Genomic DNA, 14,203 nt, shown 5'->3' with positions numbered 1-14,203 from the left:
ACGTCATTAATAATTGTAAAAGCCACTTTTAAAGTCTCCAGTAACCCCAAAGGCATTTAAATTGTTTTAACCATAGGAAAAACATCAAACACAACACAAATTCAATAATTTATATTTCGTAATTACTAAACAAATGAGATACAAATGTATAGAAGCGTATTTTCTAATTACCATATACTTTAAGGAAATTATTTACAATTTAAGGTATTCTTGTTATATTTGTGTAACAATAAGACGTTGCTAGATTAAACAAAAATTAGTTTTATTAAATATGAATATCCGTCATAAAACGATTGCAAAGATTAGGACATAACAATAACTTTGAGAATCTCTATACAAACAATAGATTAAGTATTCTATTCTAATCGGCAAGGATGGCAATACTGTTGGCTATTCCTGTCATTGGAATATCTAGGGATCGATCGATTAATAGTATTGCTATTAACAAAATATAAATTCCTTGTAATTTGCCTATTTCAACATTGAAAAAAAACTACAATCAAATTTTAAAAAATATTAAACCTTACATCATCTAAAAAGAAAGTTACGTGCAAATTATTCTATACGATATTTACAAAATTGACAAATTTACATAGCACAGATAAAAATGAATATTTTGGGCAATGTATTCACAACCCGTCATTGGATAATTCAGCTATTTTGTATATGTCTTATATAATGTGCACCATAACACGGCAATGCTATAATTATGATAGATATGTCAAATACTACTGCTATATAAAAGCATATTAGCCAAATATATGTACGAAAAATAAATTCATCGTTTTAGTACATGCAATTGATTGAGCGACATAAGAGGGGCCAGATCTTACATATATAGTACTTACTAAGTTCTAAATATATTTAAATTGTTATCCACCTAATAATCTAACTAGAGGTTAACATGATTTAATTTGTATATTAACCAACATAATTTGTCACTAATAGCATTCTGATTGCATAGACATAGAGAATAGAACCGTTTTATTAATGAACTAAAAAAATATAGACACCTTGATGGAATAGGCTCTTCAATACAATTGATTTGAATAATACCAGTAATTAGACTATAGCTCTCACCAGCTGTAATTTTCATTTCATTTCATGTTGCCGTCGGACGTAAAAATGTTTCAAATTGCTAATGTAATACCGACGCCATTTTGTTAACCATTACTATTCTATCGAATTTAAATTAAGGCACATACTTCTTAAAGGACGCGCATCAACATCTTACAACTGCCTAAATTATTGACAGACCAAAGGAGTTTTAAAAAAAGAAATAAATATTTTTGTAAATGAAGTGTGAAGCACAGATGTTTTGTCTATATATTTACCACAGGCTATCTCCATTCTCTATGACTTAGTACTTATTTGACTAGGTAAAAATTGACTGGCTCTGTGCCTGGTAATTTGCGTCGTATTACTTACGAATTATACGTAAAATTGAACTTTATCAAAATTATTGGCACAGTTGAATACTATTAATATATACAATGAAGGCATGGAAACAGAAAAAATAAAAATACATACTTAATAAATAGCATACATAGGGGAAAGAATCATATAATAATCTCAAACCTCAAACCCCTTCTTCATAAAAACGAATATTCTCTTTCTGCCGAATTGTGTTTTCGCTTTGATAAAAAGAGAGAAATTACTTTAGTTAAAACTGCAATTGAACTTTCTTTATATATTTTGCTTCGAAAAGCTCCGTTTCAGTCTTTAACCTCACATCACAATACATGGACCCCGCAATTACAAATTCACTGAAACCAATTTATGCAGCTTTGTATATAACACGTGGCTGAATCGTAAAATTGTTGACGTGTAAAATTGCAATTATTTTTTAAGTCATTAATTAAGTCCAAGTAATGAATTAATCAACTGTATATAAAATCAAATTATAAACTTGTTCCGTACATATTATTGGTAGAAGCGCCTTTATTTTGTTTTTATATAATAGGAAGACGCCCAAAAATGTCAGTCATCGCAGCCCATGGATATATGGATTTTAAACGTTCGAAATATCACTCCATGATTTAATGATACGGCTATTTCATGAGTGTTAAAAGTCTTCAATTTAACGATCGAGCCACGTAAGTATAAAGTACCATCCACGCTCGCTAGATGGCGTTAAACATAATTGACGTCACTACCCTCATAAACTATTAGCTACTCTGTAACTTCCAAACCACGATCCGTAGCACTCATGCAGCAATCTTAACCAAAGTTACAGAGTAACGGCGCTAAATGTCGACAACATTTCATGCAATAAAAATAAATAATAACATTAAAAAATATCATACGTTAATATTTAAAACAGGCAATCGTACAAATTCAATAATTTCATATGTAATCATTTTTGTAAATGATTTGTATTCTATACTTTAATAAACCACAAACATTTAAAATAATAAAATTACATAATAAACTTGCTATCCCAAAAGGGAAGAAATATATACAGAAAACGTATTACCCTTAACGTACGTACCCTTGAGTATTGCATTTTAAAAATACCTATACCATAATTAAAGGTTCGAGACATACAATTATTTTCATAATGCGTAGATTCACCGTACTAACGCGCTCTCTATATATACTATCCGTAGCAATAACTAACTGGTATTCCGCACATAAGAGCTTCGTAAAGTATTATTTAAGTAATATGTATTTAAATTAAATATCATATCTGTTGAAAAGTCCTGTATAGAAAACCTTTCGCATATTAGTCCTCAAGAAAATACGGTTTACGAGTAGTTAATATTCAACCAACGACCATGCTTGCTACGAACGTTGTAGTCGTACGTACGTACGTACGAAACTGAAATTGTGATACACGTCTACATCATGCAACATTTCCTCTCATTAAAGTCTCGTAAAAAAAGAGTAAGGAATTTTATTTCTTGGAAAACCAAGACGTCCGTTAACCATTGAATAAGCGGGCCCTTAGCACGTAATCCAAAAAAGTATTTCATTTAAAATAGTTATTCACGTTTGTCGCTCCACGGTGAATGCATAGGAATAATCACGGTCCAAGTCAAAACCACTTCGTTTCTTTATCACTGGGAACTGGTTCTGGAATAAAAGAACATCTATAAGACTACATATTAGAGCAATCATAATTATTTGGTTATTTTAGATTGACGATGTTCCCAGCTCGTATTATCTCGTTCCATCGTATTTTCTTATACTTTGTCTCTTTCTAACATTATCTCCCCATCACCGATTCCGTAACGGTATTAAAATGTTATGGAAATTTACGGATCCTTTGGAATAGTTTTCTAATTATCGAAATAACAAAAATTGGCTGCCAAATTGAATTTGAAAATAAAATGAGGTAATTTGTATACACACTTACCAAAGTATGCCTCGGTAAACCACGTAGCTTCGAATTCAGTACAAACGGAACGCCCTCTAATCCATTATAACCACCGAGGGTCTGATAATTCGAGGCTTTTGGCAAAGGCGCCGGGCCCTTTTTCCTCCCATGAGGCCCCGGGGACAAAGGCCCAGGGCTACTGTGGGGGATCGGAGACTTATTCGGAGGCCGAGGCGCCGGTCTCACTGGTTTGATGTTATATGACGGACTAAGGGCTTCGTAATCGTGATCGCTTGTGAATTCCTCGATTTTTGGGTACGTTGTAGGAGATTTTAGATTCAAATTGTTGAGGTCTGACACGAGCGGTGATAGCTTTGGTGGGCGTTCAGGAACTTGTCGTAACCTGGAAAGATTATATTGGCAACATTTATAATATCTCTTATATAAAATCAGCGCCAGTACTCCTAGTTCCAATGGGGCTGTGGTTCTTTTAATATTGAGACAAATTACTTTTCGATAGGCTCGACCCACTAACGCTTATCTGTATGGGAATGACGTTAACTCACGCTTTCACTGTGTGACTGTTTTCATACAAATTTGTTTTGCGTGCGTCAATGAAGCCTGTCCAAAAATGATTTTGTCAAACCCCCGTAGACCTAATGTTTGCGGCTTACTCTCAAGGTACAGAACCTCAAGTCGAAGTCAAACAAAACATAACAAACAAAAACGGCACAATCACATGCATAATATTAGGTCCTTACATATGAAATTGGCGTTTTGTATGGGAGGAACAAAAAGTCGAATATTTTTAAATATAATATATTTAATTAATCAAAGTATGAACCATTGTTTTCTATGCATTTTTGCCATCTGATAGGTAGTTCATTGATCCCTTTACTAAAAAAAACAGTCGGACGGGAATCAATAAAATCTGTGAAGGCAATTTGGATTGCCCCATCAGAGTTAAATTTTTTCCCTTGCAAGAAGTTGTCCAAATTTCGAAAAAAAAATGGTAATATGTTGGAGCAAGGTCCGGGGAGTACGGAGGATGTCTTAGACATTCCAATTGAAGCTCTTCTAATTTGGTAGCCGTCTGTTGTGCCACACACTGTGCTGTTAGACCACACACTGCGTTGTCGTGAAGTAGCAGTGGCGTGGAGCGATTGACCAGCCTAGGTTGTTTAACCGCTAGCTATTCTATCATGGTTTGCAATTGCTGACAATAGACATCAGCCGAAATAGTCTGGCCAGATTTGAGAAAACTGTAATGAACAATACCGGCACTAGTCCACCAAACGCTTATAAGTAACTTTTTTGGGGTTAATTTTCGCTTGGGGTAGGATTTGGCTGGCTGGCCAGGATCCAACCATTGGATTGGCTTCCGATTATCGTAAAGAATCCATTTTTCATCACAGGTAATGATTCGGTTTAAAATACCTTCATTATTGTGCCGGTTCAGTAATGTAACGCAGCAGTCGACGCGCGTTTGACGGTTTGCTTCAGTCAATTCGGGAGGTACCCACCTTTCAAGCTTTTTAATCTTCCCAATTAGCTTCAAGTGAATTAAAACAGTTTTATCACTAACACCGCAGCCTGCAGCTAACTCGGACGTGGTTTGCGATGGATCCGCTTCCACAATAGCCTTCAATACTTCATTATCAACTTGGGTCTCAGGCCGTCCACGGGGCTTGTTCTGCAGGTCGAAATTTCCAGAACGAAGACGTTGGAACCAAAAACGAACTGTGTTTTCTTTTGCAACATGACCGCCATACACATCATTCACCCTTCGAGTCGTTTCCGCAGCACTAGTGCCACGGCGGAACTCGTACTCGTAAATAATGCGATACTTTAAGTTTTCCATTTTGTAAAATTAGTGACGCAAACAGAAAAAAACAGAAGAAAAAAACAAATGAATGACGGTCATCGAAGCACAAATACATGAGTAAATAGCTGTACAAATTTGAATTTGGAATTCCTTACCAAAGAGGAGAACATCGTGATTAAAGTGGCCAAAAAGTTCAAGTAATTCAAAACTATCATCGCGAAAACGTACCTATAACTATTTACAGTCGCAAACTATAGCGCATATTTATATACCTAAAATGATGTTTTTATTTGCGGTAACTTTAACAATATATGTATAAATAGTGATAAATTACGTACTAATAATAATTATTTTTTCAATTTCCAAGAATATTTTTATTATTAAAATCTAGTAGTTATTTACTAGTTTAGTTATTTAGAATGTTTAGGGTAGGTTTATTAAAACAGAAGAGTTGTCAAAACTCATGACTTTTGTTTTTCTTGAAAATGACTCAAAAGCTCCGATTTTTTAAATGAAAATGTTAGTTTTAATACATTATTAACACAAAACAAATACAGTTAAAAATCAGGCATCATAAGTTACGAAAATAATCAGTACCCTGAACATCCATTCCACAGCAATTTAAATTGTTCAAATGTCGACACACTGCAAAACAAATATATAATATTCAAGACTGTATTTTTATTATGCCAACACGAGGGTCAAAGAATCTCTAAATTATCAAATGGCTGCGTATTTATCAACACGATAAACTTAAAAATTATTACATTGGCTTTGGATGGAGAAAATTTATAAAACAAGATGAAATCGAAATCGATAGAATAATTTTTACACGCCTTACTGAAACACGTTTATACCTGTTTTATGTAAAGTTGTGAGAGAAAAATAAACATTAAAAAAAAGAAGAATTTCTATGTAAAAACTTTCAATAATCATAAACCCTAAATCTAAGACTCGGCCCATGATGACGAAACATACATTTATAGGAATTTAGTTAATGGTAACATATAGGGCCTCCATGACTTAACGCATACTGCGTATAACTCGGAAGAGAACCTTAGATAAGTTTGATTCCCAGACACAATGTTAGTTTCCAGTATGAATCAGGGCCGGATTTAGAGCAGGGCAACTGTGCCTGCACAAAATTAAGACTAACGACTTAAATTCCGACTAGTTAAAAACTATTCATATATATTTGTTAAATACTCAAAGAATCCACTTGGTTTCACAATAAATTATTGATTGAAAAACTCGACTGGAAAAAAATATCATTTGACTTGACCCGAGGCCTCCAGAACCTCTAAATCCGGCCGCTCTATGAATAATTTTACAAATTTGCAATTTCAAAGGGACATAATATATGTATTGTTAAACAATTGTTAGCAGCAAGACTGCCTATTTACATCACTTTTATTATATATAACGGCTTACCTCCTGTTAGCTTCGGGTGTGTTATTTGAAATTACATTTTCATACTCCGCGTGATGCGTGGGTGATGTCTCGCCACTCCCCCCACTAACCTTATAGCACACTACTTTGCCATTTATTTCGCTAAAAACAATTAGTATATTATAGTTCGATCAGAGCAAGGACATCTGCGGTCAAATGAGGATGTAGGTGTTATGTTCCAGGATACGATTTCCGAATCGATATTAATTTGATTTATTTGTAGGTACACTGTGCAAAATAAAGTATTCATAATGTTTATGTGTGTGTATTATCAATGTTTATTGATTTCGTAAATAATACATCTCGCCTAATTCAATACTGTTTTAAAGTATAATTCGTCGGAAACTGTTTTCGAAATATATGTGTAATATTTTATGAATTATAATTATGACGTAAACTAGACATTCGTTCACGTGTTTACAATTTACATGTATGTTTCATCATACTGACTGGTGCGACGCTATCTTGCTAGAATCGTTTTTGCGGGTTTTAAAAATTATGAATTCAATATTGTACATTTTAAAGCCAATACTTAACAAAATCAAAAATAACAGTTAGTATAGAATCTATAATAATAATAATAATGAATGGCACTACAACATTTTTAGGTCTGGGCCTCAGATTCTGTATCTGTTTCATGATCATTTGTTAATCGAATAGGCAAGTAGGTGATCAGCCTTCTGTGCCTGATGCTCGCCGTAGACATTTTGGGTCTAAGGCAAGCCGGTTTCCTCACGATGTTTTCCTTCGCCGTTCGAGCTAATGCTAAATGCGCACATAGAAAGAAAATCCATTGGTCCACAGCCGGGGATCGAACCTACGACCTCAGGGATGCTGAAGCCTCTAGGCCAAACCTGCTCTTGTATAGAATCTATAGTCACTTATAAATGCATAATATAATCTAAAATGGTAGTTATGTACCAACTTTAGTTAAGTTACAAATATGTATATATTTTAGTTAATAATTAGCGCAAGTATATGATATAGCGACAATAAGAAGCGCAAAACAAATGTTAGCAATCGACTTACAATTGTAGTAAATAAATTGTAAACGTCAGTTTAGTGATCAATATAGGTCGACTACACTTATATTTAAGAACCCTTTGATGAGTAAAGATACTTTTTAAAATCTTTTCAAATAGCCTGACGATATCAGTAATTCTTTTATTTCTGTTATACAGTTTTAATCAATATAGACAAATGTTTCCCAAAAATTTGATCATTTCCTTAACAATTCAAAAATTTAATAAAATAAATTTCGGTTTTTATTATGTTTTCAGAAATACTTACAGTGTTTCGACAACGATATCCTAGTAATTTCTTTCAAACACCTATAATTTAAGTGTTTCACTTGTACAATTTTATTTTATTTTTATAATCAAAAATTATTGTATCTAACATAGGATGGGGCACAAGAATTGTAAAAAGGCTAAGGAGGAGAACAAAAAAGAACGAGTTTCGATAAAACTTATTAACGTCCAATACTGCGGAAGCATACTACGTTATATTAAGCGCCAAAAAGAGTAAACACCATAAATGTTGTGCCAATCGAAAAAAGTCTACGAAAAACTTGGAATTTTATAAAGCTTTGTGGAACCCTAATATATCTTCAATACACCAGTCAAGCCTAATTTATCCTATCTCATTGAAATATGGGTTGCACCAAAAGTTATGCCGACCTACAGACTTCAGATAAAAGCTCCATTATAGAAAACAAACAGCAAGAATATTTTGTGTCTTTCATGTGTAAAAAACTGTAAATTGTAGCATAAATAAAGATTGTATAACCCGATTTACTAGTGATTCTTAGTGAGCTAAAAAAAGTCTTTAATGGATGTACTAACCCGGCAAGTAAAAACCCCTGTGGTGCCGACCGCATCCTCGAACAAACAATAACATCAGTCACAGTGGGAGCTGGATGCGGCGCAGAGACTACTCTTGACACTCGGGTGCATAACCGTCGTTTTCCAGCGCGCCCTGCTACACTGTACCCCGCTGGAGTCGCTTCTCTCTCACCCACTACTACCACCCCATCCATAACGTACCCAGGTACACCTGCACATTGAAATATATTTCTAAAAGGAAAGGACAAGCTAGATAAGACAGATTAGATAGATCTGTAATTTGAATAACAGATGTTACTCTGAGGAAGAAAATTATTGAGACTGGACGAGTAAAAACTTATAGAGGACTTACTATTTTATTAGAATATTATAAAATTTACTATTTTTATAGAACAGGGCGCAAACGGGCAGAAGGCTCACCTAATATTAAGTCATACCGCGATGGACATTCTCAATAATGCCCGAGGGCTCGCGAATGCGTTGTTGGCCTTTTAAGAATTGGTACGTTCTTTTCTTAAAGGATCCTAAGTCGAATTGATTCGGAAATACTTCGATACCTGGTTCCACATAGTGGCGGTGCGCGGCAAAAATTGCCTTAAATAAACTTCAATTGTTAGTTTAAATTATGTAGGATAATTTATAATATAATGTAAAATAATTCACAGAAAACACGGACGCCAAGAGGACTCTTGGGCCAAACGAAGGCCGATATTTGAAACAAATGCGTTATATATGCACAATGTAAACCTCAGACTAATTAAATATTCAAAACGCAACCTGCGCTCCACTTTTAACAACCTCTCTGGGATAAAAAAGTTTTTCATTTACTTTTATTTATATCTAATTATACGTAAAGCGTACTAAATCAATGAATGCCAGCAATTATGATTGACTGGTGCTGATTGATTTCATTACCAAGGGTAAGGCCGACACGGTCAGTGATTAAACGCTCCATTTTACGATTTACTTCACTTGATAACGAAATCAATTGGAGCCGGTTAGAAATAAAAAAAAATTAAAACATAATTTTTACATAATAAAATTTCACAGTGAAGAAATGTAAGAGTCTAAAACGTTACGTACTGTTCAAAGAATTTTTACATTACGTTCAATATAATTCAATTTCTGTATACGACTTTTATAAACCTTCTAATACAATTTTATCACAATTGTACTAGCACAATGTACGAGCAAATAAATACATTATTTATTTATTAGCACTTGCATTATGGATTACATGCACATTAATTATTTTTTTCGCGTTCTATTGGATTAATATTGAAATACAAAAAGCGTAAGTGGATCGTTGTATTTCCTAATTTGAATCCTTGATCAAGAATATTTTTGTCACGTCTATACATTGTATAGTTACTACATTCTTTTCTATTGACATGGATCATACCATATTTTGGAATATTTTCGCTTCCAATAGGGACCTTTTAATCTTATTCGATTAGCTCACAAAGGAAACAATCTCCCGCCTCAAGTCTAGACGTTCTAACATTTCGAATCAATAAGTAAATTAATGACGTCCTTAACATGGCGCGTCTCGACTCTCAACTGATGAGAATGATTTACATTCTTTACTTTTAATTTGATTGTATTTGAACCTGAGTTACACCTTTTATGGAGAATTTTAAAGACAGTACACGTTTTTTTAAGTCTATTTTTGAAGAACGAGGCAATTGGGAGGCTCACCTTAAGTGATGCCGCCGCCCGTGGATTCTTGCGTTGCCGGCATTTTAAAAATTTAAACTCTATTTTCTTAAAAAATCCTAAGTCAATTAGGTTCGGAAATACTTCGATGGAAAGCTGGTTCCACATAGTGGTGGTTTCAATAAAGTTCAGTTGTGGCTCGACTGAATTCCGAACTCAGTATCATACTGGTTTACACAGGCAGTTAATACTTGTTGTTTGTAACTTTCTTCAAAACCCGGACTTCTGGGCGGCGCCAACGACACCATAGAGCAAGCTCAGATCTAGCACACGTCAAAATCTGCGATGAAACAAGGTACTGGCCAGGCCCCAGACAGATGAACCCCATGACCTGCCTCTCGTTGCGCTCTTGTCAGAGATATATTCAACGGCAAAAGTTTTATGAAAATATATATGATGTAACACATAGATGCATTGCACATGACATAACACCGATAAATTATTCCCACGTTCATCAGTCTCATAACCTACGTTATGTTCCCACGGTAACAACCACTGTGATTCCTAAAGCGCTTAATCAGCTTACATAAAATTAGAATTATCAAACTCAAAGGCTTCTAAAGCTACTTCATTCACTACAAATCCTCTTACAAGACGTAAATTGATACAATAATCATTAAGTGGGATTATGTTGTGAGTAAAATAATACTAGAGTCTAGACTTTGACAGCTGATCAAGTACGTCTCCTATTTCGAGGTCCTTGCGTTACAACATTGTCGAATAATATCCATAGAGCAATCAATCAATCGACATAAATCTAATTACGAGAGCTGTCAATTTTTTTTCTATATATAAAGTTTGATAAATTATACCAACAAGATTTGTTTTCCTGGATAAATAAGAGCTCAAGGGAACGCGATCTTATTTTCTCTAATAGACGTTTCTCCCTAACCCGAGTTTCTAGCTTAAAGAGGTCTTTCTAACATATTAAGGTCCTAAAAAATACGGCAAATATAGAAAACACTAACAGACGCACATTCGGTTTCAACTAAATAAAATTCATAAATAGCAAAAGATTTATCAGTCACTTAAAGAGAATAATGCATAAAAAATTACTATCACTTATACAAGTTTCATGTGTCTCACTTATAGAAGTTTTAGGAGAGCAAAATGACGGGACCCTGTTAAGTGTAAATGCTCTCATAAATAGTGTTTTCTCGCTTACCCAATTGTCACTTACTCAATTTTGATTGTATATAAAACAAAACATCCTACCGCTATTGCGACTTCTCGGAGATATTTGCGTTTTATATCTTATTTCAAGAATTGATAACCTTGCTATAATAAAGTTATAAATACTTCGTTTAAGAGAGTATGATATTATGAAATTACTTATAAACGCATTGTAACAATGTTAAATATTATATATCTAAAAAATTGCAAAAATGGCTTTATAGCAGTAGAAGTAGATGTAGAACAGTTCCAAGCCTGGGCATGGTAAGAGTATGAGTCAAGGTAAGAGTTACGAGTTGACTAAGTGTGACTGGCGAAAGCAATTTTGACAAGTTATTTTACTGTGCAAAGCTGTTTCAATGTAATTAAAAAAGTTATAGTTTAGAGTTCTATATCACAACAGATCATTGCGTAATGCTGATAAAATTTCAATATAATGACGTCAAAACTAGTTGAACTTGATGCAAAAAAAGGAAAGGGCTTTTAAATATTTTAGATATTGTGCAATCAAATAAATATTCACAAGGTCTTTACATAAACTCAGAATAACCATTGACATTTTCGACTGAGTACACTAGGTGTTGTCATTTTAAATAAATTACCTTCTGATTTAGATAAGCATATGTAATGACTCGGCTTCTTTCCAAATAAGCCTGTCTGGCGCAGAAGGCCAGCATCAGCATCCTCATCATATGTCCTGCTCACTGGCCAGTACCCTGTTGGACACTTAGCAACACTTTCGACAATTTGAAGTGAGAGTAAAGGTCTCTCATCAGGGAGGGCACCGCCCAATGCAGACAGGACTTTTGACATGATCACTTCATAGTTAGAACACCTGAAATTGAGTAATTAATCAATACTAAGAAATTATTAAATAAACAGGTAAAAACTAAAATGTTGTAAAGCCTAATTGAATTATAATGTCATCATGTAGAACAACAAGATATAAACATAAGAAACAAGAAAGCTTATAAAAATTAAAAGTAATTATAATAGACCTAAAAAGTAATACAAGCAATAGGCTTCTATATGAAAGTTTATGAAAAATTACTTTCTAAAATGTTACTAGTATCTCTGCTTAACTAATGTAGTCATTTATCTCAAAATAAACTGTGTACTAACAAAACTAAATTGGAATACTGTTAACAAAGTATATAGGTAAATATACTTAAAAATATAGGTTGGTGATTCTCGAGTATGAAAACAATTTATAAACATAATTCATTGTTTACTCTAAGAACAATGGAATGCCAATAATCACAACATTTTGTTAATTTAGTTTAAAAGAAATAATTAATAATAATTTTTTATTATATTCGTTCATGTAATTATGTTTGAAGTGATTATCATAATAAATAATTAAGATAATAAATATTTTTTTTATCAATGCGATATATGTAAAGATATTATACTTTGATAACATACAAAGGCATTGATCTAAGTTACATGAGCCTGTATTAAAACATCAAACATTTATTTTGCTTATTGTTGAGACAATAAATATGTAGTTCAAGAAACCCTACATGTAAGATTCAATATGTTAATTGTAAACTAACCCACTTTTACTATTACTCATCCTAACTGTAACCAGCATTTTAATTTTCACCATAAATTTATTAAAGATTATCATATACTTTATTTTAAAGTTGACTAACGAAAAGTATTTATGACAAAATTCATAGATATATTATTATAAAAATATTTTTTGTACAATTTAATTGTATTAAAAAATTAAAAAAAAAGACATTAAGTTCTCACATCCTATAAACAACAAAAACATACTACTCACTTCAAATGATGGGTTATTATAATTTGCTCAATCAACCTTTATCGCAACAAAATAAACTAATTCGATGTCTTTGTATACGTCAATCACAAACTACATTCGCCCTCGCCACTCGCGTCCATTCAACAATTGTATTTATGACGAAAGTCCTGGCGACATGCCATACTCCTCCCATGAAATGGGTCAAAAATTACATAGCATGCATCCCACAGCCCACTGCTAGCCTTGCCTTAATTAATTGTATTTAATATCTGCAGGGTTCATTAGTGATTTGTCAAGAACAATGACCTCTCAATCTTAATTCTACAGACCACTCGTCGAGTGGAGATATAGATAAGAGGACTTACCGTTGTCATGGCAATATGGGCCTACTTTTAACTGAAAAGACGGAAATTTTCCAGATTTAGGAAATACAATATTGAATAGAAAGATAAATGTTTAATGTAATAACAAACAAAACATCAGCTGTAATTCTAAATCTTGAATAAACATATCACATATTTAACGTTCGTTCACTATTATAATAATTTATATACAATATTCTAAATTATTATAGAATTTCCAAGTATACAAGTATTGAATTAAATACACTTAAAAATATTTCAGCCAAGCACTACTAATAAGCGAAGCGATTTTAGTCGTTCACTTGTTCACAATCACAGAGTGCTTTAAGCAACGAATTGTAATTTATAAGAGAGTAGAGACAGAATCAGACTTTGACAATGTCAAACGTCCACAGAGTTTTCACGAAAAAGCTTTTGTCCGCAAATCAGAATCTGTGATTGGAATCTATACTAACATTAAGGAATGAATCATTTGTATATTTATAAGGAATAAACCCCATAACTACTAGACCGATACTATAAAATTTTACACACTTAGAATGCTCACATAGTCGTGGAAAACTGTTTTTTTTGTTTACCAGTCTTTCTGTGCCGAGTTATAAAGGTAAAGTCGGATAATCCGTAGTGGGACAGATTCCTCAATACGATATATTGTTCTAATTGAAATTAAGTTAAACTTGTGTCAACTTGGTCTCTACAGCAAACTTGATAGAAGTCTGTAAAACCATTTACTCTTCTGTGCTAACT

The 14,203-nt window shown here is 33.3% G+C and overlaps 1 protein-coding gene across 1 annotated transcript; it reads right to left on the bottom strand.

The window, feature by feature from the left end:
• Positions 1–96: 96 nt before the first annotated feature.
• On the bottom strand, positions 97–13,807 carry LOC123709097. Its single transcript, XM_045660225.1, has 6 exons — positions 13,460–13,807; positions 11,929–12,161; positions 8,438–8,648; positions 6,576–6,695; positions 3,359–3,722; positions 97–3,075 (listed from the first exon to the last, which is right to left on the bottom strand). Exons 2-6 carry the CDS (start codon positions 12,137–12,139, stop codon positions 2,989–2,991), a joined length of 993 nt encoding a protein of 330 aa, XP_045516181.1. The 5' UTR covers positions 12,140–12,161; positions 13,460–13,807; the 3' UTR covers positions 97–2,988.
• Positions 13,808–14,203: the final 396 nt, after the last annotated feature.

This window comes from Pieris brassicae, chromosome 1 (assembly GCF_905147105.1).
Source record: "Pieris brassicae chromosome 1, ilPieBrab1.1, whole genome shotgun sequence".
Lineage (NCBI taxonomy): Eukaryota > Metazoa > Arthropoda > Insecta > Lepidoptera > Pieridae > Pieris > Pieris brassicae.
Note: the sequence above shows the minus strand (reverse complement) of the source record. Positions and strands in the feature narration are given on the sequence as shown.